Source organism: Herpailurus yagouaroundi, unplaced genomic scaffold (genome assembly GCF_014898765.1).
Source record: "Herpailurus yagouaroundi ecotype Mexico unplaced genomic scaffold, PumYag 100, whole genome shotgun sequence".
Lineage (NCBI taxonomy): Eukaryota > Metazoa > Chordata > Mammalia > Carnivora > Felidae > Herpailurus > Herpailurus yagouaroundi.
Window position 1 is genome coordinate 17,484,396 of NW_024412391.1, and position 23,968 is coordinate 17,508,363.

The window sequence follows — 23,968 nt, forward strand, 5'->3', positions numbered from 1 at the left end:
GCCGGAACCTGGGGACTACGAGTCCCAGAAGGACGTGCGGCACCACGGACTCACGCAGGCGCGTTCCATCGCTCGTTCAGTAAACCTGTTGAACCTAGCGCTGTTAGACCCTGAGACCTCAGAAGAAAACACGTAGTTTCTGTTCTCGAGGGTAAGGTCCGAGCCTGAACCGTGCACGTAAGTCTTTAACTATGGCACACAGTTAACGACCAGTACATATTTGCTTAGATAAAAGATTGAACAAGTTAATGGTGACACTGACTAGGGAGGTAGGGTTTCAGGTGAACAGGCAGTTACAAAGCGGTTGGTTAATGCTAAAATATGAGAAGTACACGGAAGCATCCACTGAAGGTGTAACTAACCCACAGAGGGGTGGGGGAAGGGTGCTCAAAGAAGGTCGCCAGAAGGATGCAGGGGATAGAAATAAGGACAAGAGAGTGTTCTAGGTAAGAGGAACAGCATATGCAAAGGCTTAGTGACTAGAGAGCACGAGTGCCCTCAAGAAGAGTTAAAGAATCTGGAAGTTATCCTGAGGACAAATTATCCTGAAGCCACTGGAAAATGGTGTCCTGAGGCAGGTGTTCTAGAGCTAGTGCTGTCCCGGTGTTGTGTGCAGAGGCAAGACTGCAGGAGGATATCACTGTGGTAAGAGATAATGGTGGCCAGAACTCAGGCTGTGATAATGGGAATGTGGAGATGGAGTCAAGAGATACTTATTTAGAGACAGAATGGGCAAAACTGGTTTTCAGATTGGATGTGTTTGGGGAGTGAGAGACCCAGGTGACCCCTGGCTTTCTGGCCATTGCAACTGGGTGGATGGCAGTAACATTCCTGAGAGAGTAAGCTCTGTGAAATACAGACTGAAAGAGAAAGGTCCAGCTTTCCTCCTCCATTTTAACAAACAGGCATCCTGGTGTTCAGCATGTGGTTTGTGAGTTTAGAGTGCTTGAAACCTCCAGATGGTCTCATCTAGTGGTTATTTGTATGATTGGCTTGGGATTTGGGCACACCTGGTTTGAATCTTGGCCCCACTATTTAGAGGCATGATTTTTGGGTTTATCAGCAAAATTTTCAAGGCCTTGAGTTCTTCAGATAATATTATGCCCACCTGATAGGGCTGTTGGGATTAAGTGAGATAGAGCCCTTAAATGTTCAGCACCCAGGGCCACACTGTGGTTGGGGAAGAGCAGCTGGATGTCTGTAGACACACAGGTGGAAGGCAGCTGATGCTGAGGAGGCCAGCAGGCCATCTGGGAAAGTGCTCACATCTGGAGTTAGTGGGGAGGGAGGGCAGAGAATGAGGAAGGGTGGGTGCAGAACCACCCGATTTAGTGCCTGGCACAGAACTGGCCCACAATGGTCACAGATGGCAGGGTACTTAAGAGAATGGATCCTGCCTTTAGTGGTTATAACAGGTGAAGTGAGGAGCTGGGTACATTTATCATTCAACCAGCGTTTATCACATGTGGCCCTGAAGAGGCTGAGGACGCAAGATAAAGTATGATTTCTGTTCTCAAGGAGCTCCCTGCAGGATGGAGGGGAGGGTGAAAAAAATATCACGGGGAGGAGGTCAGACATACAATAAAGAGAGGCCCTGGTGGGGCACCTGGGTGGCTCAGCCAGTTAAGTGTCTCACTCAAGTCATGGTCTAGCGGTTCGTGGGTTAGAGCCCCATGTCAGGCTCTGCACTGGTGGTGCGGAGCCTGCTTAGGATTCTCTCTCTCTCTCCCCCTTTCTCTCTGCCCCTCCTGCATGCTCGTTCACTTGCTCTCTCGAAAGAAAGAAATTTAAAAAAATAAAGAGGCCCTGGAGGGGCCTTAAGGGGGCAGGATTCAGAGCAAGGAGGAGGAAAGGAAAGAAGAAACTTGAAAAGGAGCAAGGAGGCACATAGGCTACCGAGTAGAGAGGCGAGGAGGGTAGTTCGAGCTGGGCCACCACTGTGTGCTGAAATGTCCAGGACAGGTCTAGAGGTGAGGGATCAATTGAGTGAAATGCTTCTTTGCTCTGCTCTAGCTACTGAGTTACTCATTTGTCACATCTGTCTGTATTAGACCTTCCAGGGTCAGGGAGCCCAGGCTCGTGGGGAAGAGGGTCTGTAGACACAAGGTCACAGATCAGTGTGATAACACAGGCATAGATGTCCCCCTGAGATGGTTTGGGAGCTGGGGGGCAAATCCAGGAGGGGCAGAGAGGGGCCAGGAAGATGAGGAGAGTGGAGAGGCAAGGGTGTTGCCAGGCACTGGCCCAGACTGCCTCATGGGTGCCCAGGAAGCTAGAAGCTGTGAGAGTTTGAAGCGGAGGGTATGGTGGGGAGAGGGCACACTGACTCAGGACTTCTTGCGTGAACGGGTTGGGGAAGCTGGTGTGTGAATCTTCTACCAAGGCCTTGGTAGAAGAGTAGATGTTACCCTGGAACAGGAGGGAGCTGTGGACTGGCCTCAAGCCAGAGAGGGGCAGATTCCTATAATGTGAGCCTCTCAGGCTGCAGTGTGCAGGGTGGGCCGGGATGGCTAAGGGGAGGGGCTGGCAGGCCAGTGAGACTAGTTAAGAGGCTAGTGGTCCAGGGAGATTAGTGGGCCAGGAAGGCTGAGTGACAAGGCTGTAGGGCCAGACTAGTTCAGAGGTTGGTGACCAGAGAGGCCAAGTGAAGTGACTTTTAGGCCAGGGAAGCTAGTAAAAGGCTAATGGGCCAGGGAAACTACTTAAGCACTGGTGGAACAGGGAGACTAGTTAAGGGGCTGGTGGGCCAGGGAGGGTAAATGAACAGATTGCTTGGCCATGGAGACAAGTGAAGAATCTGGTGGACCTGGGGGGCCAGTTAAGAGGCCAGTGAATCAGGGAAGTTAAGTTTAGAGGCTGGCAGAGCAGAGAGTCTAAGGGAAGGGGCTGTTGAGCCCAGAAGGCTAGTTCAGAGGTGGTAGCCAGGGAAGCCAAGAGAAGAGCCTGGTGGGTAAGTGAAGAGGCTGGTGGGATAGACAGACTAGTTTAGATGCTGATGGGCCAAAAAGTCTAGTCTAAGAGCTGGTAGGACAGATACTAGTGAAGAGGCCAGTGGGCCATGGAGACTGGTTAAGAGGCTGATGGGTCACGGAGACTAGTTCAGAGGTTTGCAGGCCAGGGAGGCTAGTGAAGATGCTGGTAGGCCAGGGAGAATAGTGACTATGCTGATGGGCCAAGAAGGCTAGTTACAAATAAGGTACTTGTGAGGGGGCTGGCAGTTAGGGAGACTAAGAGGCTGGTGGGCCAGGGGGGCTAAGGGAGGAGGCTTGTGAACTAAGGAGGCTAAGGGAGGAGGCTGTGGGCCTGGGAGACCAGGTAAGAAGCTGGTGGCTGGGGAGGCTATGAGAAGAGGCTGGTGGGTCAGAGAGGAGGCTAAGGGAAGAGGCAAGGGCCCTCAAGACTTGTCAGTGGCCCGAGGGCCAGGGAGACTAGTTCAGAGGTTTGCAGGTGGGGGAGAACAGATAAGCTGGTGGACCAGGGAGACTAGTTAAGAGGCCAGGGGAGCTAACTGAAGAGGTGGTGGGCCTAGGAGATGAGTTCAGAGGTTTGTGGGCCAGGAAGGTAAGGAAAGAGATCAGGCTAGGGTGACTAGTTAGGGGCTGGTTTAGGTTGGGGTCCTGAGCAAGGTCCGAACTGCTGGTGGGGCCAGAGCAGGTCCAGATCTGACCCTGGACTTAGCTGGATTAAACGTTCCAGGGTTTGCGTGGGATTCTGCCTGCCTGCTGGGTGAGGAACATTCCTGTTGGAGTCTGTGCTGTTTTAAGGACCTAATTTGTTGAGAGTCGGAGGTCAGGCTAAAGGGAAGCCTGCCAGTAGTCACAGGGCAGTCTTCCAGAACACAGTGTTCACCTCCCTCTCCCACCCACCAGCTCTCTAGGAGTCTGAGAACCAGTCCTTGGTTCTTTCAGGTATTTCACCAAGATCCCAGGCCTTACCAAATACATGGTGGCCACCCATAGAAAGCACATGCACAAGAACAGCCAAGCCTCTGCGACAGGCCAAACTTTATTTGGAGTTTTCCACTTACGCGACTCCCAGCAGAGCCGCATGAACATGTGCAAAAGTCTCCCCAGAAAGCTGGGCCTCGCAGTGTGTAAAAAAGGCCCCCCATGGGGCAGAGCTGTGCAACCGTAAAAAAAAAAAAAAAAAAAAAAGAGAGAGGGAGAAAGAAAGCAGTCCTCCAGGAAGCCTGGCTGGGGCAGATATAAATCGCTGTGGGCCAGGCCACGTGCCAGCGCTGCTGCTGGTTCTGGGTCTGTTTTCTCCTCCGATTGTGCTTTCTTTTCCAAGTCCTTAACACTCTGGGGTCGTGGCCACCAGAGGGGCCAGACACAGTCCTTAGCAGCAAGGTGGTCTGGCCGGCAGTGCGGTTTGAGGGCGCCCTCTCTCACACACGCAGACACCCCCAAACACATGCTTCCCCACTGGCCTCAGCCCTCTCCCAGCCCACCTTCGTGTCACATTCACGGGAGGAACACTGCCCTGAGACAGACAAAGCCCTCCAACCCCTGGGGGCATGGCAGGGTGGGGAGGCTAGGCCGTTCACTTCACACCCCAGGGCAGGTGTTTGTGGTATCTGATTCTGTGCGTGTGCATCTAGGTGTGGTACGTGTGTATGTGTGTGTGTGTGTGAGTGCATTGGCCGGAGGTGGGGGCTGAGGCTGGGGGAGGCACTTCAGGGATTCAGGGCACGTTGACTTTGAAGGGGCTTCCGGGAACACTTTCGTCGCCCCACTTGACAATGAGGATGTAGTCCCCTTTCTCCTTGACGGTGTAGGTGACATTGTAGACCCGGTTCCCCATGTGCTTCACGTACACCTCCTCACAGGGGGTCTTGGGCCCATGCACGCCCACCATCATCATGTTGGTGCCTGGAGGGGGAGACGGAAGGGGCTGGCTCACACCAGGGGCCCACAGCCCCGTGGTGCCCCCCACCTGCCATGTTCTTGTGCACTTGCCCGCTCTAGGAAACCACCCTCTCCTCCCTTGGCATGCCTGCTTTGCTGCAGTCCACGGTGAAGGAGTTCTTCTGGCCCACAAAGGCCTGGGACAGCCCAGGGCCCCGTGTCACCACCTTGCTGGCATCCGAGGAGAACTTGGGGATGGAGCTGTAGCTGGAGCCACGGCTTGAGGAGGATTTGGTCACGGTCTCCACCAGAACTGTGGATGTTTCATGAAGGCTGTGGCCTCCAGACAGCCGGGGACCTGAGGGACAGTGTGGGGTAAACACAAGCTGGGTCAGAGGCCTGCCTTCCTGAGGCAGCAGGCCCTCAGCCAGCACCAACAGCCCTGTGGGCCACATCCCTTCCCCGCTGCGGCACCCAGAATTCCTAGTGAGCCCGGCTGTGCACACATCCTGAGACCCTGGGCCTCTGATGGCTCCAGCCCTGGCACGGTCTGGGAACTCAAGTCCCAGGGTTAAGAGTCTTGCTTTAAAAAGGAACATATATCCAACTGATCCTTCACACTGCTTCCAAAAGTAAAGCTTGCTAAATGTTTACTGAGCTTTGTGTTTTAGGAAACCAGAAACATACGAAGAAAGTTAAGCTAAAGCTTGGGAGCCACTGCAGGGAAAAATCAATCACGTGACAGACAACAGTAAAGAAGAAGGACTTGATTTTCAAAAATGATTCTCCGTGGTTCCACAGAATGGTGTGCTGTGCAAGGTCAAGCCCACTTTATTCCTGGTAAGTTGTCCGTGGATATTAGGTCAGACTATGACTGAATATGAATGGCTGCTGGAGTCATCCAAGCTGGGTTGGGCTGCAGGCTGGGCTGGAGGGATGTCCCCCACCCCGGGCACTCACCTGTGACTTTGGCCTTGAAGGGGCTGCCCACGATGTGCTGGGGGCCACCGTACTTGATGGCAATGAGGTAGTTGCCAGGAGCCATGGGAGTGTAAGTGACAACATGGCCCTCAGGACACTCCCGACAGTCCAGCTGCACCTTGGAGGGGCCATCGATGGTGACAGACAAGGCCCCTGAGCCCGCATTCAGGGTGTTGACAATGAACTCTGATGACACGCCTAGGGACCAGAGGTAGCAAGGTGGTAGGTTGGGCCCTAGGCTCCGAGAACAGACCTCTGCAATGACTCAGCCCTCTGGGACAGGGCAGTACAGGACCAGAAGCTGAGTGCCCCAATATCGGACCCTCCTCCCTAGCCCCAGGCACTCACCAGTAGTGCCTCCCTCAAGTCCAGGACCATAAGCTGACACCAAGCCTGGGTCCCCAGCCTGGCTCTGTTCCCCAACGCGGATCTTGAAGGGACTGCCAGGGATGTGGGCACCGTTGAACTTGACATCAATAGAGTGGACGCCGTTCTCGTGGGGGATGAAGCGGATGGTGTGCTTGTCTGTGGGGCGGAGGGTTGGTGAGTGAGCCTTTGTTCTTCCCCTCCCCGTCCCAGAAGGGCCTGGCATGGGTGGGCAAGGCCAGGGTCAGCTCACCGCTGTCCAGCTCAGAGACGTAGCACTCCTCCACCGCACCCGAGGGCGTGTGCACCCTTGCATCAATCACACCCCGAGCACCATTCAGCTGCACCGCAAAGGACGCCGGCTGGTTCACCTTGAGCCCTGTTTCCTGCAGAGGCCACAGCCAGTGCTCAGAATCCTGGGAGGGTCTGGAGCACTGCTGTCTGCAGCCTGACACTGATCCCAACCCCAGCCTGGCCCGGCTCAGGGAGGCTCTCACCAAGGCTCCCTTGGGAGGGGAGGGGGAGGCAGGGGCTGGGCCTATGGCCTTGGCATCTGCTAGGAGGTGGGCCCACTTGGCTGTGCTGGGCACAGTGGAGGATGACATGATGTATCCTGTCCTGACTAAAGAGTTAAGATTCAAACACTATAAAGCAGGTCAGTGCCCAGAGGCCCAGAGGAGGAAGGGTGTGGCCTAGACTGCCCTGGGGAGGCTCCCTGGAGGAGGTGAGTCACTGGGGAGGACTTGAAGAAGCACAAGGAGGCCAATGGGGGTGGGAGTGTGAGAAGATGATCCTGGGGTGAGGCATGGCGCCCCCTGCTATACGGATACTGGGAAAGAGGGAGAGACATCTGCCTGACTGTCTCTTCCAAGGTCACTACTAAGCCCTGGACACATGGACCTGCCTTCACCTCCTGCCTATCTCTCAGGATGGCAGAGGGGCCCCACCCCATAGCAGATACCTGGAGGCTGGTGACAGTGAGGCGGCGAGCATCATCTGAGAGGGAGGCCACAGGTACCACAAAAGGGCTATCTGGTATGTGTTCATCATTGAACTTGATGGAGACCTCATAGTCACCTGGGAAGAGAAGGCTGATCAGGACAGGCTCCTTGGGCCAGGGCTCAGGTCTGGAGACAGACTCGCACTCCCAGGGGTGTGGGGTGGAGGAAGATGGGGTAGAGAAGGAGCAGGGGCCCAGGTGAAGCGGGAGTTCTGTAGCCCATCTCTCTGCTCTGGTCAGCGAGCAGAAACCCAGTCTGGAAGGTCAGGCAGGCCCAGCTCCCACCTCCATCATGGACACCCACCTGGTTCCTGGACAACATAGGAGACCCCACAGGAGCCATCTTTTCGGTCCTCAAATGAAATCTCCGCCTTGCTGGGACCCTCCACGGCAATAGACAGGCCTCCAGCACCAGCTTCTCGGGTCCAAATGCTGAATTCAGCTGGGGACAGGGAAGCAGGGCAGAGGCAGTTCTTTAGCACGATTGCCCATCCTGCCAGCTGCCCTGCCCCCACCCCCTCTCCTGGACACCTGCCCCTCACCTGGCACACCGGCCACACCTCGCTCCAGTCCTGTGCCTCCAGCCCGCACTTTGTGGGCACCACCTTCACCCAGCGGCCCCACAGTGAACTGAAAGGGACTGCCAGGTACATGCTGGCCGCGGTACTTGACGGTGACTGTATGGGGCCCCATTTCCTGGGGCACAAAACGCACACTGTACGCGCTGTCTTCTCCCTCGACAATCTCTGCGGCTTCCATCTTGCCCGATGGGCTGGTCACCTGTGCAGTCATGTCCTGGGAACTGGCCTCCCCTGCAGGAGGTGGGATGGTTAGGCTGACTCTGGGGCTGCCCCCAGCCTTGGACCTTCCCTCCCTCCCTCAGTAAGACCCCTCCCCTTCCCAGAACACCCTGGCCAGTTGCCCGTGCCCTCCCCATCCTGTCCCAGGGGACAGAAGGCCCAGCCTCCCTGTGAGGACCCTGGCCCAGCACGGCCCTGCTTACCCTCCTGCTGCCGGGTGATGCTGCCAAAGGAGCCCAGGCGCTCCCGGCCCAAGAAGTCCCCGAAGACCGCGGGGAAGGGGTCTCCACCAACCTGGGTGGACTCCTCTACCCGCACCTCACGCTTGGTCTCTCCGCCGCGCGTCTTGCTGATCTCCGTGCGTTCTGTGCGGGTGTATGTGTGGCTGCTGCGTGTGAAGGTGCGCGTCAGGCGCTCCTGGGCAGACACCATCTGGAACCAGTTCCCTGTGGGGCACGGAGCAGTGGAGGTGAGTGTGCCGGAAGGACGGGGCCCCGTGGGGTAGGCTCTGGGCCCGCTGCCCTCCCCCGAGCCCTGCCAGGCTCTTCCTGGCTCCTACCTGGGATCTTGAGATTGAGGTCACAGGTGCTGCCAATGGTGGCAATGGAAGGTGCCTGTCTCCGCCGCGTGATGCTTTCCTTCATGCGACCCTCACCGGTAACCTTCACAGTGAACGGGCTTCCTGGAGGGGGAGAGGCGGGGGGAGCGGATGGCTCAGACACCGGCCTCCCGGCCTTTCCCTGCCCAGCTGTGGCCCAAAGCTTACCAGGCACGTGCTTGTCAGCAAATTTGATGTTGATGATGTAGGTGCCAGGCTCAGTGGGGCAGTAGGTGACTTTGCATGTGCCATCTTCCATGTCCTCACAGTTGATGTCCACCTTGCTAGGGCCTTCAATACTCAACCCCAGGCCCCCGTAACCTGGCAGGAAGCAAAGGACACGTGTCCCTCAGGCCCTGCCACCCTGCTCTTCCCGCCCCCCCACTACAGGCTCTGTCTGGACCAGGCACCCAGCATGTATAACCACCAATGAAAGCTGGCTCTGTGGGAGGAGGGGTAAGCCAGACACTGAACCAGACAGTCCGGGATGGGCAGTATGGAAAATTCCCCCAGGTGGGCCTCTTGGGTTCCAGTGAGTGAGGGACAGTCAGAAACTTAAGAGAGCTGAACTTTCTCTTAACATTTAAGAGAAATGACCTGGAACATGTGCTTTCCCTCAAATGGACCCCAGAATGGGAAGTCCAGGGAGGAGGCGATGACTAAGGGCTGCTGGGCAGGAAAGTTCAAGTCCTTGTTGGAAGCACCAGCCAAAACAAGGGGTTTCTGGGGCGAGAAGCACCTGCGTTGCGAGTGTCCACGATGAACTCCGCCACCTGGAAGGTGTGTCCCTCGGACAGGCCCTTGCCCCAGACCCGCACCTTGCTGGCATCTCCGATCTCAGATGGCCCCACCAGGATCTTGAAGGGGCTGTTGGTGACATGCTTGCCACTTTTGCGCACGCTTACCACGTGCTCCCCAACCTCCTTCGGGGTGAAGGAGATGCCTGTGGAAAGGGGGGTGGTCAGGCATGGTGCCCAAGGCCTGGCAGAGCACCCCTTCCCAGCTCCTTTCAGGTCTTCCTCTTCCTGAGGCCCCTCCCCACAGCCCCACACTCACCAATGTGCCTGTTGGGCAGGCGCTTCAATAGGCAGGGCTCCTCGTTGCCTGAGGGGGCGCGGATGCTGGCAGTCAGCAGGCTCAGGTCACTCTCCGTGATCTTCAGTGACACATCCGTGGAGGTGCCCACATTGAGCTGTGATGTCCTCATCGAGTCATCGCCTGGTGGGGGAGTTTGACATGTCAGGCGGTTAGGACTCCAGGTAGCGTGTTCTCATGGGGCTCAGGAGACTTCCTGGCAGACCCCGCTGGACTCCACAGACCTGCCCACCCAAGGGGCAGAGAGGCCGAAGGCCCAAGAGAGCCTGGTCTTCATTCACGTGTTAGCTGCCAAAGCTTCCAGACGGGCCCCCTACCCCAGCTGCCTTGTGGATGCCTCCGGCCCAAATGGGATAAATCCCTAATCTGTGTATTTTAATCACAAGTCACACAGTTTCATGGAACCAAAACACTAGACCAGTCGGCACGGATCCCTTACTTGCTATGTGGCTCTGATCAAGTTGCTTAGCCTCTCTGGGCCTACCAATCTATCAAGGAGGTTTATCAGTATCCTAACTTCATTAAGAGTTACTCCAAACACTGAGATGATGTATTTCAAAGCCTGAGGGGTGGATATTTCTCACCTGCTACAGGGAATGGAATGTTCCTGATATTTGTACAAAAATGCCCTCTTCCACCCAGAGGGGCCCCTACACTAACAACCCTTGATTACTTGAACACACTGGTCTTGCACATCCATTGTGTGCTGGGGGCGTATACTGGAGGCCTGGGTGCCTACTTCCACCTCACCTGTGATCTTGGCCGTGAAGGGGCTTCCTGGGATGTGCTTGTCATCAAAGCGCACGATGATGCTGTAGTCTCCAGGCGCTGTGGGTAAGTAGGATACGGTGCAGGTGCCATCCTTGTTGTCCTTGCAGGTGATCTCTGCCTTGGATGGGCCCTCCACAGCCAGGGACAGGCCCCCTGTAGGGGGAGGTGGGGCTGAGATCAGAGGTCCTGCCCTCATCCCTGCATCTGGCCTCCTACTCCAGCCCTCTGCCTACAGCTCCCCTCACCTTCCCCAGCATCCTTGGTGACAATGGTGAAGGTGGCCGGCTTGTTGACCATGCCATGGCTCAGGCCTGGCCCATAAGCACTCACATGGCGGCTATTGATGGCATCCACATAAAACTGCAGGGGGCTTCCTGAAAGAAACAGAGAAAGGGGACTGGGTCAGTAGTGAAGACGGGAACTGCTTGAGCCCAGCACGGTCCCAAGTGCCTTCCTATGGCTTCCCTGTCTGCTGTGGGGGTCTGTCTGATGGAAGCCTGCCTCCCACTGAGACACCAGCCTCCCCAGGGCCTGGGGGTGTGTGCTGTGTCTGCACACAGCAGGTGCACAGTGAATATTTGTCAAAAGAAGGCAGGCAAGAATGAAGTCACTGTGGGTTCCTCTCAGCCTGGCCCCAACTTACCAGGGATGTGGTTGCCGTCATACTTGATCCCCATCTGGTGCAGGCCTTTCTCGGTGGGTGCATACCTCACCGTGATGGTTCCATCCTTATTGTCGGTGATGTTGGGCCGGGCTGTTTTCCCAGAGGGCATCCGTACCTCCCCTGCCAGGGAACACATTTATGTAGGGGACCCTGTTTATCCTACCACAGCCCACCCTTTCCCTGCTGTCCCAGGCACCATGAGGTAGCCTGGAGCAGTGAGATGAAGCCCGAACTGGGACACAGAAGGCTCAAGTCTGAATTGCAGCCCTGCCCAACTTGCTGTGTAACCCTGGGTAGCTCACTTCCCCCCTCTGGCCTGGAAGAAGTGCCCACTCTGAGCTCTCCTGCCTTGGGGCCCCCGGACAGTACCTGTGAGTTCCCCTTTCTGCACGGTGAAGGGGATGACCAGGTTGAAGGGCCTAAGCATGGACTCCATTGGCTCTACAGGCACCACTGGCTCCTCTGTGGCCTGGGGCAGGGGAGAGGAACAGTCATTGGCTGGGGAAGGCCTGGGGAGCTTGGCCTGAGTCACAATTGAAGTCAGAGATAGGAAAGAACAAGATGGTTAATGGTGAAACCAGAGTGGCAGGAGAGGTGTGTCAGCTGCAAGAGAAGAGGTGCCGTGCTCAGCTCAGGGATGTGTCTGCCCAGCCTGACTCCCGCCTGCTCCCCAAGATGGCCCCCAGACCATGCCCCAACCCTGGCCACTGAGGATCAGAAGGAAGAAATGAAGGAGCAGGAGGAGGGTGATGTGTGGGAGGCGGCAGTACCCAGTGTGTGGGGTAGGGGCCGGGCCGGTGCGGCTGCAGCACATCGGGAGGCTCCTCCACGTGGGGCATGGGGTCACACGCCTGGGAGACAAGGCACGGGAGAGCACGGCTTGTTACCCGGTAGGCCAGTTCATGCCAGCTCGAGTGAGTGAGAGCGGACTCAGAGAATGGCCCAGAGATCTGAAATCTCAGCCTGCCCATGAGGCAGTATGAATAATTTGAGTGCTTTGCCCTCTAGAGGGCTTCATCGTCCTGCAGGGCCACCTTGGGGGTATGTATAGGGACAGTGGGCCTGAGGATCAGAGAAGAACATGGCAAGTGCCTCCAGAGAGAGCCGACCGACCACTGGAGGGGCCAGAAAACGGGCTGTGCTCAACTCCCAAGTTGGGAGGCTGTGGGAAATCAATGGCTTGACTCTGGAACACTCTGGGCCCAGAATCTATCAGGTGTGCGGACAGGTTCGTGATTCCTTGCCGCTGCTAAGAGGGCCCATCTCCCCAGCCAGTGTCCAGGGCCTTGGAACTTACCAGCACGTGGAAGGGGCTGTTGGGGATGTGCTCGCCTCCAAAGCGGATGGTGATGACGTACTTGCCCGGCTCGGGCGCTGTATAGTAGATGTCAAAGGTACCATCATGGTTCTCAACCACATCCACGTCGAGCTCCGCCCCATCCGGAGTGGATACCGTGCACGTCACCTTCCCCTTGCCTGCCGCCTTGGCGTCCACCGTGATCACTGTCTCCTCCCCGATCTGGATGCGGGGTCCCAAGCAGGCACCTGCCACCCAGAAGAGCCAAGCCAGGTTGAAGGTCTCTGGGGGCTGTGCTCAGTCCCTCTCCATTCCCAGCTGCCCCTGCCACCTCAGCCCACAGTGAGAAGAGAAGAAAAAGGGCACTCACCCAGGCCATGGCCTCCAATGGACACTGGAAACAGAGAAGAGTGTGAGGCCACGTAGCTGGTGAGAGGGGGTGGGGGGGTGGGGGCAGGGGAGGTGGGAGAGGTGGGCTCTCTGACCAGCAGTCCCCTGGGGACTGGGCTAGGGACCTGGAAGAGCAATGAGGGGTGCTCGATGGTGAGCAGGGGCAGAGGACATGGGGTGGGTGCCTACCTGTGACAAGACACTTGCTGGCATCCCCAGTGGGCAGGGCATGGATGCGGAAGGGCGAGTAGGGGATCTCGTCACCGCCATACTTGATGGTGATGGTGTACCGGCCACTCATGTCTGGCAGGTAGGACACAGTGTACGTGCCATCCCCGTTGTCTCGGATGTTGGCTTTCTTGGGCTTTCCCTCCGGGTCCTGGGGGAGAGGCAGAGGTCAGGGCCTGCCTGTACCCAAACCCTGACCGGGGAAGTGTACTACACATGGACTCACCAGGATCTGGACGGTGAGCAAACCTTCACCGGCATCCCGGGCATCGATGGTGAACTCCACGGGCAGGCTGGCAGGGATGCCAGAGGCGTTGAGGCCGGGGCCGCTGGCCCGCACCTTGCTGGCATCATGGGCAGGAAGCACCTTGATCTTGAAAGGGCTTGAGGGACAGAAAGGATGGACAGTTGGCCGGGGGTCTGGGGGGAGGACTCTGGGGCGGGGAGGAGGGGGCAGACCACATCCTGAGTTTTGTGGGAGGATTACCCGAGGGTACCCGTGACAGACCCTAAGAATTCCTGCATTCCCAGTGAAGATGCTGTGGTCGGTTTAAAGAAGAGGGTGCAGGAGGCCGCCTTCTCCCAAGGCACTCATTTTGTAGCTACGTGGTGGGAAAGCCCGGCCCAAGGAGAGCCCCTGGGGCTGTGCTGCCTGTGTGGTGACAGGCAGGGAGCCCCAAGGAAGAGCAGCGGGGGTGGCTGAGCTGGAGACCGGATGAGGCCAAAACGGTGGGGGGGGGGCACCCCCAGGGCCCTGCCAGTGGCCGGCAGGTGTGGCCCCAGTGGGAGCGCCCCAGCGCTCAGCCACAGCATGGGAGCCCAAGAGTGCTTCTCACCTGCGTGGTACCTCCTGGTCGGCATACTTGACGGCTACCGTGTAGGGCCCATCGGTGGCTGGGGTGTAGTGGACGGTGTGGGTGCCATCTCCCTTGTCACGCACCTCTACAGGCTCGGCTACACCTGAGCAAGGGGGGAGGGTCAGCAAAGCCTCCTGGTGCCCCGCCCCGCCTCCTTCCACCCTGCCCCAGACATTCGGTACCTGTGGGGCCCAGCACGGCCACTTGCAGTGGGGCCCGGCCGGCTTGGCTGCAGTCCACCGTGAAGGTCTGGGGTACCCGGGCCCTGACACCGGCCCCCAGCCCCGGCCCTGAGCACTTCACCTTCCCAGGGTCCACCACATCCTTCACCGGCACCCGGAACGGGCTCCCTGCAAGGAGAAGGACATCAGCCCCTACCCACCTGCCTAGAAAGGTCTCTGACGCCAAGGAGGCAGGGGAGAGGTCTTCCCTGCCTTCCCTGCCTCTGAAATACCCTCAGAGAGGCCAGACCAACATGTACAAATGCTTAGGAACTTGCTCATAAACGGGGACAAATAAACTTGGCTGCAGACTAAGGTGGGGCAAACCTTATTATGTGCTGGGCCACAGGCCTGGAAGAAGACCTTCTTAAATTAATAAAATGCTAAAAATGGATTATTTTAAAAATAAAATGCACTTTTGACCATGAAGTTAGAAAAGTTACGGTGGAAAAAAAAATGTCCAGTTTCAGCATGCCTAAGCTCTGCAATAACAGGAGACACGACCTGCCCAAGCAGCTCAGCCCTGTTCTTTGCGGACAGCGTGAGAAGGCACGAGAGAGAGGCTCTCCTCTGCCGGCGAGAGTGGCCTGGACTGTGCCTGAGTGACTGAACCCGTGAGGTCTGGCGCTCCAGGCAAAGGGCCGGGACGCCAGCCCTGGGCCCGTGGGAATGAACCGAAGGGTTGTCCCATCAGCAACGATCACTGCCCTGCCTCTTGGCCACAGCCTCAGCAGCCACACGTTGTCACTGATGCCTTCCCTGTACAACCCTCCCCCGCCACCCACTCTCTCTGCACACCTGGGATGGGCCGCCCCCCAAAGGTGATGTTGACGTCGTAGTCTCCAGCGGTGAAAGGGATGTACTCCACGGTACAGCTACCATCTTTGTTGTCCTTGCAGGACATCTTGGCTTCTGAGGGGCCCTCGATGGCTAGGCCGAGGCCTCCGGTGCCAGCTCCCCTGCAAGGCAACACCCTTCTCAGCTCTGCTAGGATCGGTGAGTAGGGAGAGGGAAGAGCCACTGAAGGGGGTGGGTGGAGGACAGAAGGCAGGCTGCCAGGTCCCCAGCTGAGGAGGGACAAAGGGGCTGATCTTGAAACACCAGGGGAGGTAGGCTCCTGGGTCACCCTGGAGAAGGGGTGGGATGAGGCGCACACCGGAAGGACAAGGGAGAAGGGTGAGTAGCTGGGATCAGGGTGGCTACAGCATCGGTGTCCAGATTAGGAAAGGGGGAGGATACCTGGTCTCCACAGTGAAGTGGTTGGCCTTGTTGACCAAGCCGCTCTCCAGGCCAGGCCCAAAGGCCCTCACGCGGGTGGGGTCACAGCCCTCGGTCACGCCCACTCGGAAGGGGCTCTTGGGCACAGCTACGTCATCATACAGGACCTCCACCAGATGCACGCCTGGAAGCCAGCCACACAGGGCGATCAGGGTGTGCACAGCCCCTAGCACCCCATCCGCACTGAGAGTCATCGGTTCCCCACCGTCCCTGCTCGGCCCAGGTCCTCACCCTCTTCATAGGCTGTGTACTGCACTCGGTAGGTGCCGTCCCCGTTGTCTGTCACATAGGTGTCCGTCTTAGCACCCGAGGGGTTGAGCACACGAGCTGTCACGTGGTTCCCACCTGTGGCTGTTAGGGATCTTGCATCCACAGTGAACTCAGTGGTCACCTCACGCAGGACACCTGGGTCCCAGGAAAGGAGTACTCCGTGTGAGTCAAGGGCAGCCTCACATAGTCGCTCATGCCTCCACCCTCCCCAGCTTTCAGGCTCTTGCTCTTATCCGCTACTTCCCAGCCTGAGCCCAGCCACCCTCTGGCCCGCCCCCCCCCCCCCCCCCACCGTGTGCTCCAGGCCCCTGCTTCGCTCCCATCACCACCGTGTGATATTCTGTTCATGTCAGGCACCCCACCAGGCTGTGGGCCCTTCAAGGGTGGGTCTGGGTCTTCTGTCTCCCTTGACCTTCCACTGTCATGCCTCGCCAGGGGCTGGCCTCCAACAGGTGGCCACTCGCACTCACTGAACTGGGCTGAACTATCTCCTGACCTTCTACCCAAAGCTTTCCCACTCTATTCTCTACACTGGGGTCCTTAGCTTTCTCAGATCAGGCACCTGATCTGAAAGCTGGGATCTCCCCGGAAAGACGCACATAGGCAGAGAGTTTTGCCACATGAGCAGAGGCAAAGCTCCATGCCCAGCCTCTGGCCCTTGGCTCCTTCTTTGGGGTACCTGAGTCTTAAGGGCCCTCCTTTTACCTCTGCCTTGGCCCTCCCTGAGCCCTCAGCCCTGCTCCCTCCCACTGATGTCCAGGGCTCCCTGACCAGCTCCGCCTCTCTCACTCACCGTGAGGCTCCACCCCGGGCCCTGAGACCTTGACTCCACTGGTGTCGACAGCAGGCTGCACGTGGACGCGGGTAGGGAATTTGGGGACAGGGTGCCCGCCATACTTGATGGTAATTGTGTAGGTGCCAGGAAAGGCGGGGCTGTAGGTGATGTGGTAGGTGCCGTCGGCATTGTTGTGGATCAGCACCTCGGCCTTGACACCGGCGTCCGACAGGATCTCGATGGTCAGCTCAGCCTCGCCAGCCTCCGAGCAGTCCACTGTGAAGGTGGCCGCCTCGCCAGCCTTGCCACGCTCCAGGCCCGGCCCACTGGCCCGCACCTTGCTCGGGTCGAACACGGGCCGGATGGTGGCCTTGAAGGGTGAGCCAGGGATGTGGGCTTCGGCAAACAAGATGTTGATGGTGTACTCGCCGGGCTCCGTGGGCAGGTAGCTGACAGCACATGAGCCATCACCGTTGTCCTGGCACTCAATCTTGGCCTCACAGGGGCCCTCCACAGTCAGCCCCAGGCCGCCCGTGCCAGCCCCCTTGGTGTCAATGGAGAACGGTGCCGGGGTGCCTACCAGGCCGCCCTTGAGACCAGGCCCATAAGCACAAACCTAGGGAGAGGAGCAGGTATATAGTCTCCTTACATCCGGCCTCTCCCGTGCCTGGTCTTCATGGCTCCCCACCCAGCTAAGCACCTTTAACTGTAGCAGCTATGACAGGCTGAGTCCTTACAACAATTCTAGATGAGGGAATGGAGGCTGACAGATTAAAGAGTTTGTCTCGGTTAGTGAAGCTGGAGCCCAAGCCCGGTGTGATCAAAGGCCACACTCTTCATAACTAGGCTGTTTCAAAGGCAGGTCCTGAGATGGAGGGATCACCGTGGCCTTGGACCCAGGGCTGTAGTCATTCCAGGTACACCGGCCCTCTTGCCTCCGTGACTTATTCATTTTCCCTATAAACCCTCAAATCCCAGCTCCCTTCAACTCCTATCTCCTTACTTACCTTGGAGGGATCAGGGGGCAGGACACCCTCCACAGCAAAGGGGCTACCGGGCACTGGGTGACCGTCGTAGGTGATGTCCACCTTGTAGGGTCCCTCCTCAGGGGGCATGTAGCGCACGGCCTGGGTTTCAGCTCCGCCCCCAGGCTCCAGCTTGCAAGGGATGGGGCGACGGGAGGGTGAAGTCATCCGCACATCCAGCTGCCCTTGACCACCAGCCCCACGTGTGTTCACAGAGAAGGCCTGTTCTTGCCCCACAGCCACCTCTGCAGAGAGGTCAAGGGGCACAGTGAGCAGAGACTCCGGCCCACCCCACAGCACTTCTCCCTTCCAGGGCGGCTCCTGCCCCACTTACTGCTGTTCAGGCCTTGAACTTTGACTTTGCTGAGGTCCAGTGGGGGTGCCACATTCACCACAAAGGGGCTCTTGGGGACAGGGTCCCCACCGTAGGTCACCGTCACTGCCATGTTGCCCTATCGGGTACAAGAAGAGGTTAGAACTGGGTGGCTTAGACACGGCCTGGCAATATGCCCTTGGCCGATGTGGACCTCGGGCTCAGAGTGGCACAGCCAGAGAGGATAGGTGCCAGGAAAGGGCCAAGACGACCCAGAAGTGGTCCTAGGAGACCGGCGGAAGGAGATGCAGGACCCTCATCAACCAGGATGGGTGGGGTGGGGAGGAAGCGGGACACACCTGCTGGACGGCGGTGTACTTGACGGTGTAGGAGTAGTCATGGTTGTCGATGATTTCAAAGTCCCGAACGGCCTCACCCTTGGCAGCCCCGGCAAAGTGCACGTCCAGCTTGGCCTTGCCGGCTCCCTTGGTCAGCACCGTGAAGTGAGTGGGTTTCCCGACTTCCACACCTGGGGAGCCCACCCCAAGACAGCGGTGAGGGCCTGGTGGACACCTAGCATCGATCCCGGCCCAGCCCAGCCCCCGCCCAAACGCCTACCCGTGCGGTTCAGCCCAGGGCCCTCAGCTTTGACTTTGCTGGCATCGTGGGATGGGTCCACCTTAATGTGGAAGGGGCTGGCAGGGATCTCCTGGGTGGAAAAAAAAGATCTGGTCAGGGTAGGCAAAGGTGGCTTCTGAAACAGCCCCTTTGTTCCTTCTGAGGCCCACCACCCACACACAGAAAGTGCTCTGTCGATGGCTGTGCAACTGTCCCCAAAGGACAGGATATGAAGCTGCGGCTTAGGCTTGGAGGCTGCAGGCCACCAGTGACGGCCAGAAGCCAAGGGTAGGGTACCTGGTTGGCAAACAGCACCATAATGGTGTAGCGGCCGGCCCCTGGGGGGGTGTACTTGACTGTGAAGGTGTCATTGTCGTTCTTGATGATGTCAAAGTCGATGTCAGCTTCTGCAGGGCCCACCACTCCGGGAGCACACTTGATGCCGATACTCACGTCACCTGAGGGGAGGCAGGCACAGGGCCATGAGTGGGTTCTCAACGGCCGCCCCCACTTAGCTAGAAGCAGGATCTGGCCAGAGTGCAAGCCCCACCTACCCAGGCCCCGCCCACTCCCCTGACCACAGCCAGGCACACCTTGCCCAGCCTCGCTGCAGTCCACGGTGAAATAAGTAGGCTCGTTGGCCTTGAGGCCCGTCTTCTCCACGCCTGGGCCATACACCTTCACCCGCTCGGGGTGACTGCCTTCTCCCACGTTCACCTGTCGGGAGGAGGTTGATGCTCAGCCCAGGGCCCCTCCCATAGGCCCCACACCCCATCACTACCCGCCCCGGCCTCAGCAGGACCAGCCTCAGCCTCTGTGTGGGTTTTGAGGTGGGGAGTGGAGACAAGGGCCCAGGGACGACCAACATCTCCTGTATGGGGCTCCACCCTCCCTCTGGGACCCCAGGCGGCAGGGGGGCAGGACAGGAGGACACACCCGGAAGGGGCTCTTGGGCACATTGACGCCTCCCCAGGAGATGATGATGGTGTGTTTAATGGGCTTGGTGGGCACGTAGGAGCAGCGGAAGGTGCCGTCGCCATTGGGGATGACCATGATGTTGACAGGGCAGCCATCAGCATCCTGGGGGGGTAACCAAACGAGAGTCTTAAGAACACTCCGGCCTCCTCAGAGCACTGACGCCCTCTGCTGGCCTCAGGCAGCCCTCCTCACCTACTGCCTCAGACCTCAGGCCAGAAGAGCCCAGCGCCACGTGCTATGGTGGCGGGGAGCACGCCCTGGGAGCCATTTATGTGGCCCAGCCTCCCAGCCCAGGCATCTGCAATGTGTTAGCTGGGAAAAGGCTGGGTTAAATCAATGTTTCTAAAATTGAATAGTGAACATGTTAAAGGAAAATCATCCTCTTGAACCCAAGAGTACATTCATTAACTTCTAGGGATTAGCGGACAGCAGCATGAGAAACGGACTTGGGAAGTCAATGTCATATTCAAATCGTCTTTCAATTGCAAAATTATTAGTACAAAAAAATACACTTTTGGTAAAATATGTTCATAAGGTTATCATCAGAAAACACAACATTTTTAAGTTTCCCATAGTTCTTTTGGATCCGTGAGAGTCAAGCCGGGCCAGTGACGCTACAATTTCCTCTACCTCTCACCTGCCTCCGCCCTCCCAGGGTTCCTGGGCAATGGGGGTAGCAGGACCGGGCAGTGACTTACCTGGGCATACAGGTTCAGGTCTCCCTTGCCAGCAGCACGGGCATCGATGGTGAACTCTGCTGGCTTGTCCACGATGCAGCCAGTGGGCTCCAGGCCAGGCCCAAAGGCCTTCACCTGTGCAGGGGGAGGAGCGGAGGGCTAGGTTGGGGACTGGAGGAGGGCCTGCTCACCCCATCCCGGGCTAGTATGCAGGCCCAAGGACCCCACCTTATCCGGGAAGCAGTCAGGTGCGGCTGGCTGGATGTGGGCAATGAAGGGTGAGTCTCGGATGTCCTCGTCATCGCAGATGACGTGCACGGCGTACTCCCCAGGCTCCGTGGGCCAGTACCGCACATCGCAGGAGCCATCCCCCTTGTCATCACACTCGATCTTGGCCTGTGAGGGCCCCTCGATGGAGAATCCTGGGAGCGATGGAGGGAAGATCAGGGGGTCCAAGAGGCAGCTTGGACACTCGGGCAGGTCTCCTATCGCTCCCTCAGTCACCCCTCCGTCGCACTCTGTCTCATCCTGATACTACCCAGCGTTCCCGCCTCCCGTCCCCAGTCACCCCCCCGTGTCCCTCCATCGCACCACTCCCCAGCGTTCCCGCTTGCTGCCACCCAGCCACTTACCCAGTGTCCCCACCTCCGTGCCAATGGCCTCCACCACAAAGTCGGCCGACTTCCCCACCTGGCCAGTTTTCAGGCCGGGACCCCAGGCCCGTACCTTCTGCGCTCCTGCCTCTGGGCTCACCTGTACCTCAAAAGGACTGGGCGAAGAGGGATCTGGGGTCAATGCCGGGAAGCACCTCTGCCAGAGGTACCAGTCCTCTCTTCCCTCAGGCAGCCCGTCCTCCCCTCCCCAGCTTGTGAGGCCCCAGACAGGCAGGCCTGGCGAGTGCGTGGTGCTTACCTGCGGGGGATGGCATAGCCGCCCCACGTGATGGTCACCACATACTTCCCAGGCACCACAGGGTGGTACTCACACTCGAACACGCCATCTCCAGCCTCTCGCACTTTCACTGGCTCTTCTGTGCCCTCTGAGGAGACGGGGAGCACACAGGAAGGTGATCACCAGTCTGAGAGCCACAGGTCCTCAATCCCCTCAGGGACCCCGGCACCCGGGCCCAGCCTGAGGGCAGTGCGACTAGTGGGCAGAGCTGAAACTCGGGCAGGGACCACATGCCATCCCTGTGCATGACACCCAGAGTAGCGTGTAGGGTGAAAAGGATCATTTCCAGTTTGCAGGTGAGAAACTGAGGCAAGAGAGGAGACAACATGCCTAAGGTCCCATGGTACCTCTGGGCAGAGTCTCTTCTTGGAGTCTCTCCGGGGCGGGGCATGGTGCTCGTTGTCACTGCCCTCAGGAAGCCAGAACCACGGGCCATATTTCCTCCCTGCTCTCCCACCCCCCAGTCCTGGGCCCCGGCACTCACTTGGCCCTTTGACTGTGACCTTGAGCTCCCCGCTGCCGGCACCCTTAGTGAACACCTTGAAATCAGCCACCTCTTTCACACGCACACCCTTGGGCTGCAGGCCCCGCCCAGAGGCACGGCAGGCGTTAGGGTTACAGGCTGGGGGTTGGAAGGAGAAGATTAGGGGTGCTGAGGGGCTGGAGACAGAGCCTCAGCCCCTCACCACTCATTTCCCACCTCACTGGACATAGTCTTCCTGACCCTCACAGGCACAGGCTATGGCCTCATGCAGTCCTCCCCCGTGCTCCCCAGGGCCCCCGACACAACTGGGGCCCTTGGGAGCCATGCTGGACGAGGAGCCAGCTACAAGAAACCCTCCCTGCTGGGCTTCTCAGAGTCATTGTCACTTGGGACACAGACATGGCAGAGCCTGGGCAGAGAGTGGGGCAAAGAGAGAGAGGGGAAGTCCCCAAACCACCCAAAGCCACCCACCCAGAGCCATCTGAGCCTTCTCAGGCAGAGCCACCATAGCAGCTTTAGGACTAGGTCATGCCATAAAACACTAAGCGAGGCCACAGAACGAGATATTCAACATAACACGAAGCCTTCTGCAGGTCACAGGCAATGCATGGAAATCAGCCTGCCACAGAACACTACCAGTGGCAATGAACCCAGACCTTGCTACTGAACACAGGCCAAAGAAGAGTGATCTCAGACTGCCACGGAACACATAAAATGGCATAGGACCCAACGGGATGCCACAAAACAGGCAAGGACGTATAATCCAGGCCTACCACAGGACACAGGCAATGGCACAGAACCTGGGGCCCGTCACAGAATGCCACGGAAGGGCAATTCCACACTGCCTGGGCCATTCCACACAGCACAGGTGAGGCCAGTCAGCTGTGGCCATGCTGGCCCCACCTCCCCTGGACAGTACTAACGTGGCACCACTTTCTTGGCCTGGTGGATGATGGGCACGGAGGGGACGTGTGACGGCAAGGGCTCTGAGCGGCAGGGAGAGAACCAAGTGGCGGGAGTCACCACCCGAGGGCCTGGGGTATGGGTGCCCATCACATATGCCCCCACAACCCTTGCAAGGTGGCACCTGTCTGTATACTTTGCTGTGGTCTCCGGACCCTCCCTGGGATAGTAGGTGGAGAGATGACCAGGATGAGATCTCTCCAGAGCTACCCCCTGCCCCCGCCCCATGGATATTCTACCTATTTTAATGCCGGCTCCCCTCCCACCCCTGGATTTAGTGGTTCGTTTCCCATAAACCCTCAGCCCCGGAATTTGGTGGCAATTCTCTCTGTGTCCTGGCCTCAGGGAGGGTGACTGTGGGGCTGGGTGAAGGGCCTTTTACCTTCAGCTACATGGACGGGGAAAGGACTGCGGGTGATGGGGGCACCAGCGAAGGCCACATGCACCGTGTGGGGCCCCTCCATCACAGGCCTGTACGTGCATCGGAACGTGCTGTCGCCCTTGTCCTCCAGGGCCACCTCCACTGTGTCCCGCCGGCCCTGCGGGTCCACGATCACCACGGCGACATCACCAGTGCCGGCCCCTGCCATGCACAAAAAGCAGTCAGCAACCCCCTCTCTGGACACAAACAGCTGCTCCGGGCTCCCTCACTCTGGGACCACCCACCCTCTGGCTGAGACCCTGCCCCTGTCCCCCATCCACATCACCCATGTAGTCATGCGCTGCCCACCTGACATCCCCCTAGGGCCCATCCTTACCCGCAGTATAGATGTCAAAGTACGTGGGTTTGTTGGCCACATTGCCCACAGGCTCCAGGCCAGGGCCACGGGCTGACACCTTGTTGGCATCTCCCAGAGCCATGCCCACGTTCACCTCAAAGGGACTGCGTTCGATATTCTGGCCAGCAAAGAGCACAGTCACCTGCAGATCAGGGGCCAAATGTTAGCCTCTCGGGGAAAGCAGTTCTTTTGAGAGGGGGTGGATGGGCAGGGCGCAACCAAGGCTGGGGAGAGGTGGGCTGCTGGGCATGCTGGGGTGGGCTGCGAGCTGACAGAGGGCTCCACGACGACAGAGCCAAGGACGTGAGCGGGATGGGGAGGGTCGGCAGGGAGATACCTTGTGCAACCCCGCAACCTTGGGCACATAGGAGACAGCATAGGTGCGGTTCTTGTCATTGTTGGGAACCACTTTGGCCTATTGGGAAGGGAAAAGACCGGAAGTCACAGAGGCTGCAGCCCCTCCTGACCCCACAGTGCCTGGCAGCACCCACGGTGATGCTTCCCCCAGAACCCGGCCTAGTAGTTAATTCTGGCAGCCATCTCCAGGCCAGTCCTGCTAGCAGCCCGTGGTCTCTGGTTCGAAGCCCATGCCATTCCCTCTCGTCCTCAGCAGCTCTCCATACCTCCTCGGTGTGGCCCTCAGGGTCCTCAATGTAGACCAGCACCTCGCCCACGCCGGCATCCACCGTCTGCACGGTGAAGTGGGCAGGCTGTAGCACAGTGTTGCCGTGGGGCTCGATGC

The 23,968-nt window shown here is 58.3% G+C and overlaps 1 protein-coding gene and 3 long non-coding RNA genes across 9 annotated transcripts in view; 3 read left to right on the forward strand and 1 right to left on the reverse strand.

Moving 5' to 3' along the window:
• Positions 1–12: 12 nt before the first annotated feature.
• On the forward strand, positions 13–7,161 carry LOC121028369 (uncharacterized). The gene is made up of 3 exons (XR_005789195.1): positions 13–177; positions 5,519–5,687; positions 6,850–7,161. It is a non-coding gene; the product is annotated as an uncharacterized LOC121028369 (long non-coding RNA).
• The window catches only part of FLNC (filamin C), a 27,299-nt gene continuing 7,316 nt past the window's right edge, over positions 3,986–23,968 (reverse strand). Inside the window, exons 5-49 of one of the 6 annotated variants that reach the window (XM_040472009.1) lie at positions 23,850–23,968; positions 23,564–23,641; positions 23,206–23,368; positions 22,830–23,030; positions 22,408–22,470; positions 21,485–21,622; positions 20,962–21,088; positions 20,682–20,818; positions 20,278–20,471; positions 20,071–20,184; positions 19,331–19,474; positions 18,988–19,111; positions 18,692–18,852; positions 18,395–18,485; positions 18,136–18,305; positions 17,798–17,915; positions 17,446–17,708; positions 16,457–17,054; positions 15,625–15,798; positions 15,355–15,517; positions 14,914–15,074; positions 14,077–14,244; positions 13,874–13,997; positions 13,264–13,420; positions 12,999–13,188; positions 12,790–12,813; positions 12,420–12,667; positions 11,893–11,973; positions 11,492–11,591; positions 11,102–11,242; positions 10,704–10,832; positions 10,438–10,611; positions 9,649–9,810; positions 9,332–9,535; positions 8,761–8,913; positions 8,554–8,676; positions 8,198–8,440; positions 7,737–8,006; positions 7,499–7,636; positions 7,156–7,271; positions 6,448–6,580; positions 6,177–6,353; positions 5,808–6,026; positions 4,996–5,205; positions 3,986–4,871 (exon numbers count right to left, since the gene is read on the reverse strand). In XM_040472009.1, the coding sequence (XP_040327943.1) occupies positions 4,684–4,871; positions 4,996–5,205; positions 5,808–6,026; positions 6,177–6,353; positions 6,448–6,580; positions 7,156–7,271; positions 7,499–7,636; positions 7,737–8,006; positions 8,198–8,440; positions 8,554–8,676; positions 8,761–8,913; positions 9,332–9,535; positions 9,649–9,810; positions 10,438–10,611; positions 10,704–10,832; positions 11,102–11,242; positions 11,492–11,591; positions 11,893–11,973; positions 12,420–12,667; positions 12,790–12,813; positions 12,999–13,188; positions 13,264–13,420; positions 13,874–13,997; positions 14,077–14,244; positions 14,914–15,074; positions 15,355–15,517; positions 15,625–15,798; positions 16,457–17,054; positions 17,446–17,708; positions 17,798–17,915; positions 18,136–18,305; positions 18,395–18,485; positions 18,692–18,852; positions 18,988–19,111; positions 19,331–19,474; positions 20,071–20,184; positions 20,278–20,471; positions 20,682–20,818; positions 20,962–21,088; positions 21,485–21,622; positions 22,408–22,470; positions 22,830–23,030; positions 23,206–23,368; positions 23,564–23,641; positions 23,850–23,968 (7,373 nt within the window). In that variant the 3' untranslated portion in view covers positions 3,986–4,683. The remainder of the gene's footprint in view (positions 4,872–4,995; positions 5,206–5,807; positions 6,027–6,176; positions 6,354–6,447; positions 6,581–7,155; positions 7,272–7,498; positions 7,637–7,736; positions 8,007–8,197; positions 8,441–8,553; positions 8,677–8,760; positions 8,914–9,331; positions 9,536–9,648; positions 9,811–10,437; positions 10,612–10,703; positions 10,833–11,101; positions 11,243–11,491; positions 11,592–11,892; positions 11,974–12,419; positions 12,668–12,789; positions 12,814–12,998; positions 13,189–13,263; positions 13,421–13,873; positions 13,998–14,076; positions 14,245–14,913; positions 15,075–15,354; positions 15,518–15,624; positions 15,799–16,456; positions 17,055–17,445; positions 17,709–17,797; positions 17,916–18,135; positions 18,306–18,394; positions 18,486–18,691; positions 18,853–18,987; positions 19,112–19,330; positions 19,475–20,070; positions 20,185–20,277; positions 20,472–20,681; positions 20,819–20,961; positions 21,089–21,484; positions 21,623–22,407; positions 22,471–22,829; positions 23,031–23,205; positions 23,369–23,563; positions 23,642–23,849) is intronic. The other 5 variants (XM_040472010.1, XM_040472011.1, XM_040472012.1 and 2 more) reach the window with 5 other exon arrangements.
• Positions 13,163–14,512, forward strand: LOC121028370 (uncharacterized). The gene is made up of 2 exons (XR_005789196.1): positions 13,163–13,276; positions 14,206–14,512. It is a non-coding gene; the product is annotated as an uncharacterized LOC121028370 (long non-coding RNA).
• LOC121028371 (uncharacterized) lies at positions 15,009–22,758 on the forward strand. Its single transcript, XR_005789197.1, has 2 exons — positions 15,009–15,111; positions 22,078–22,758. It is a non-coding gene; the product is annotated as an uncharacterized LOC121028371 (long non-coding RNA).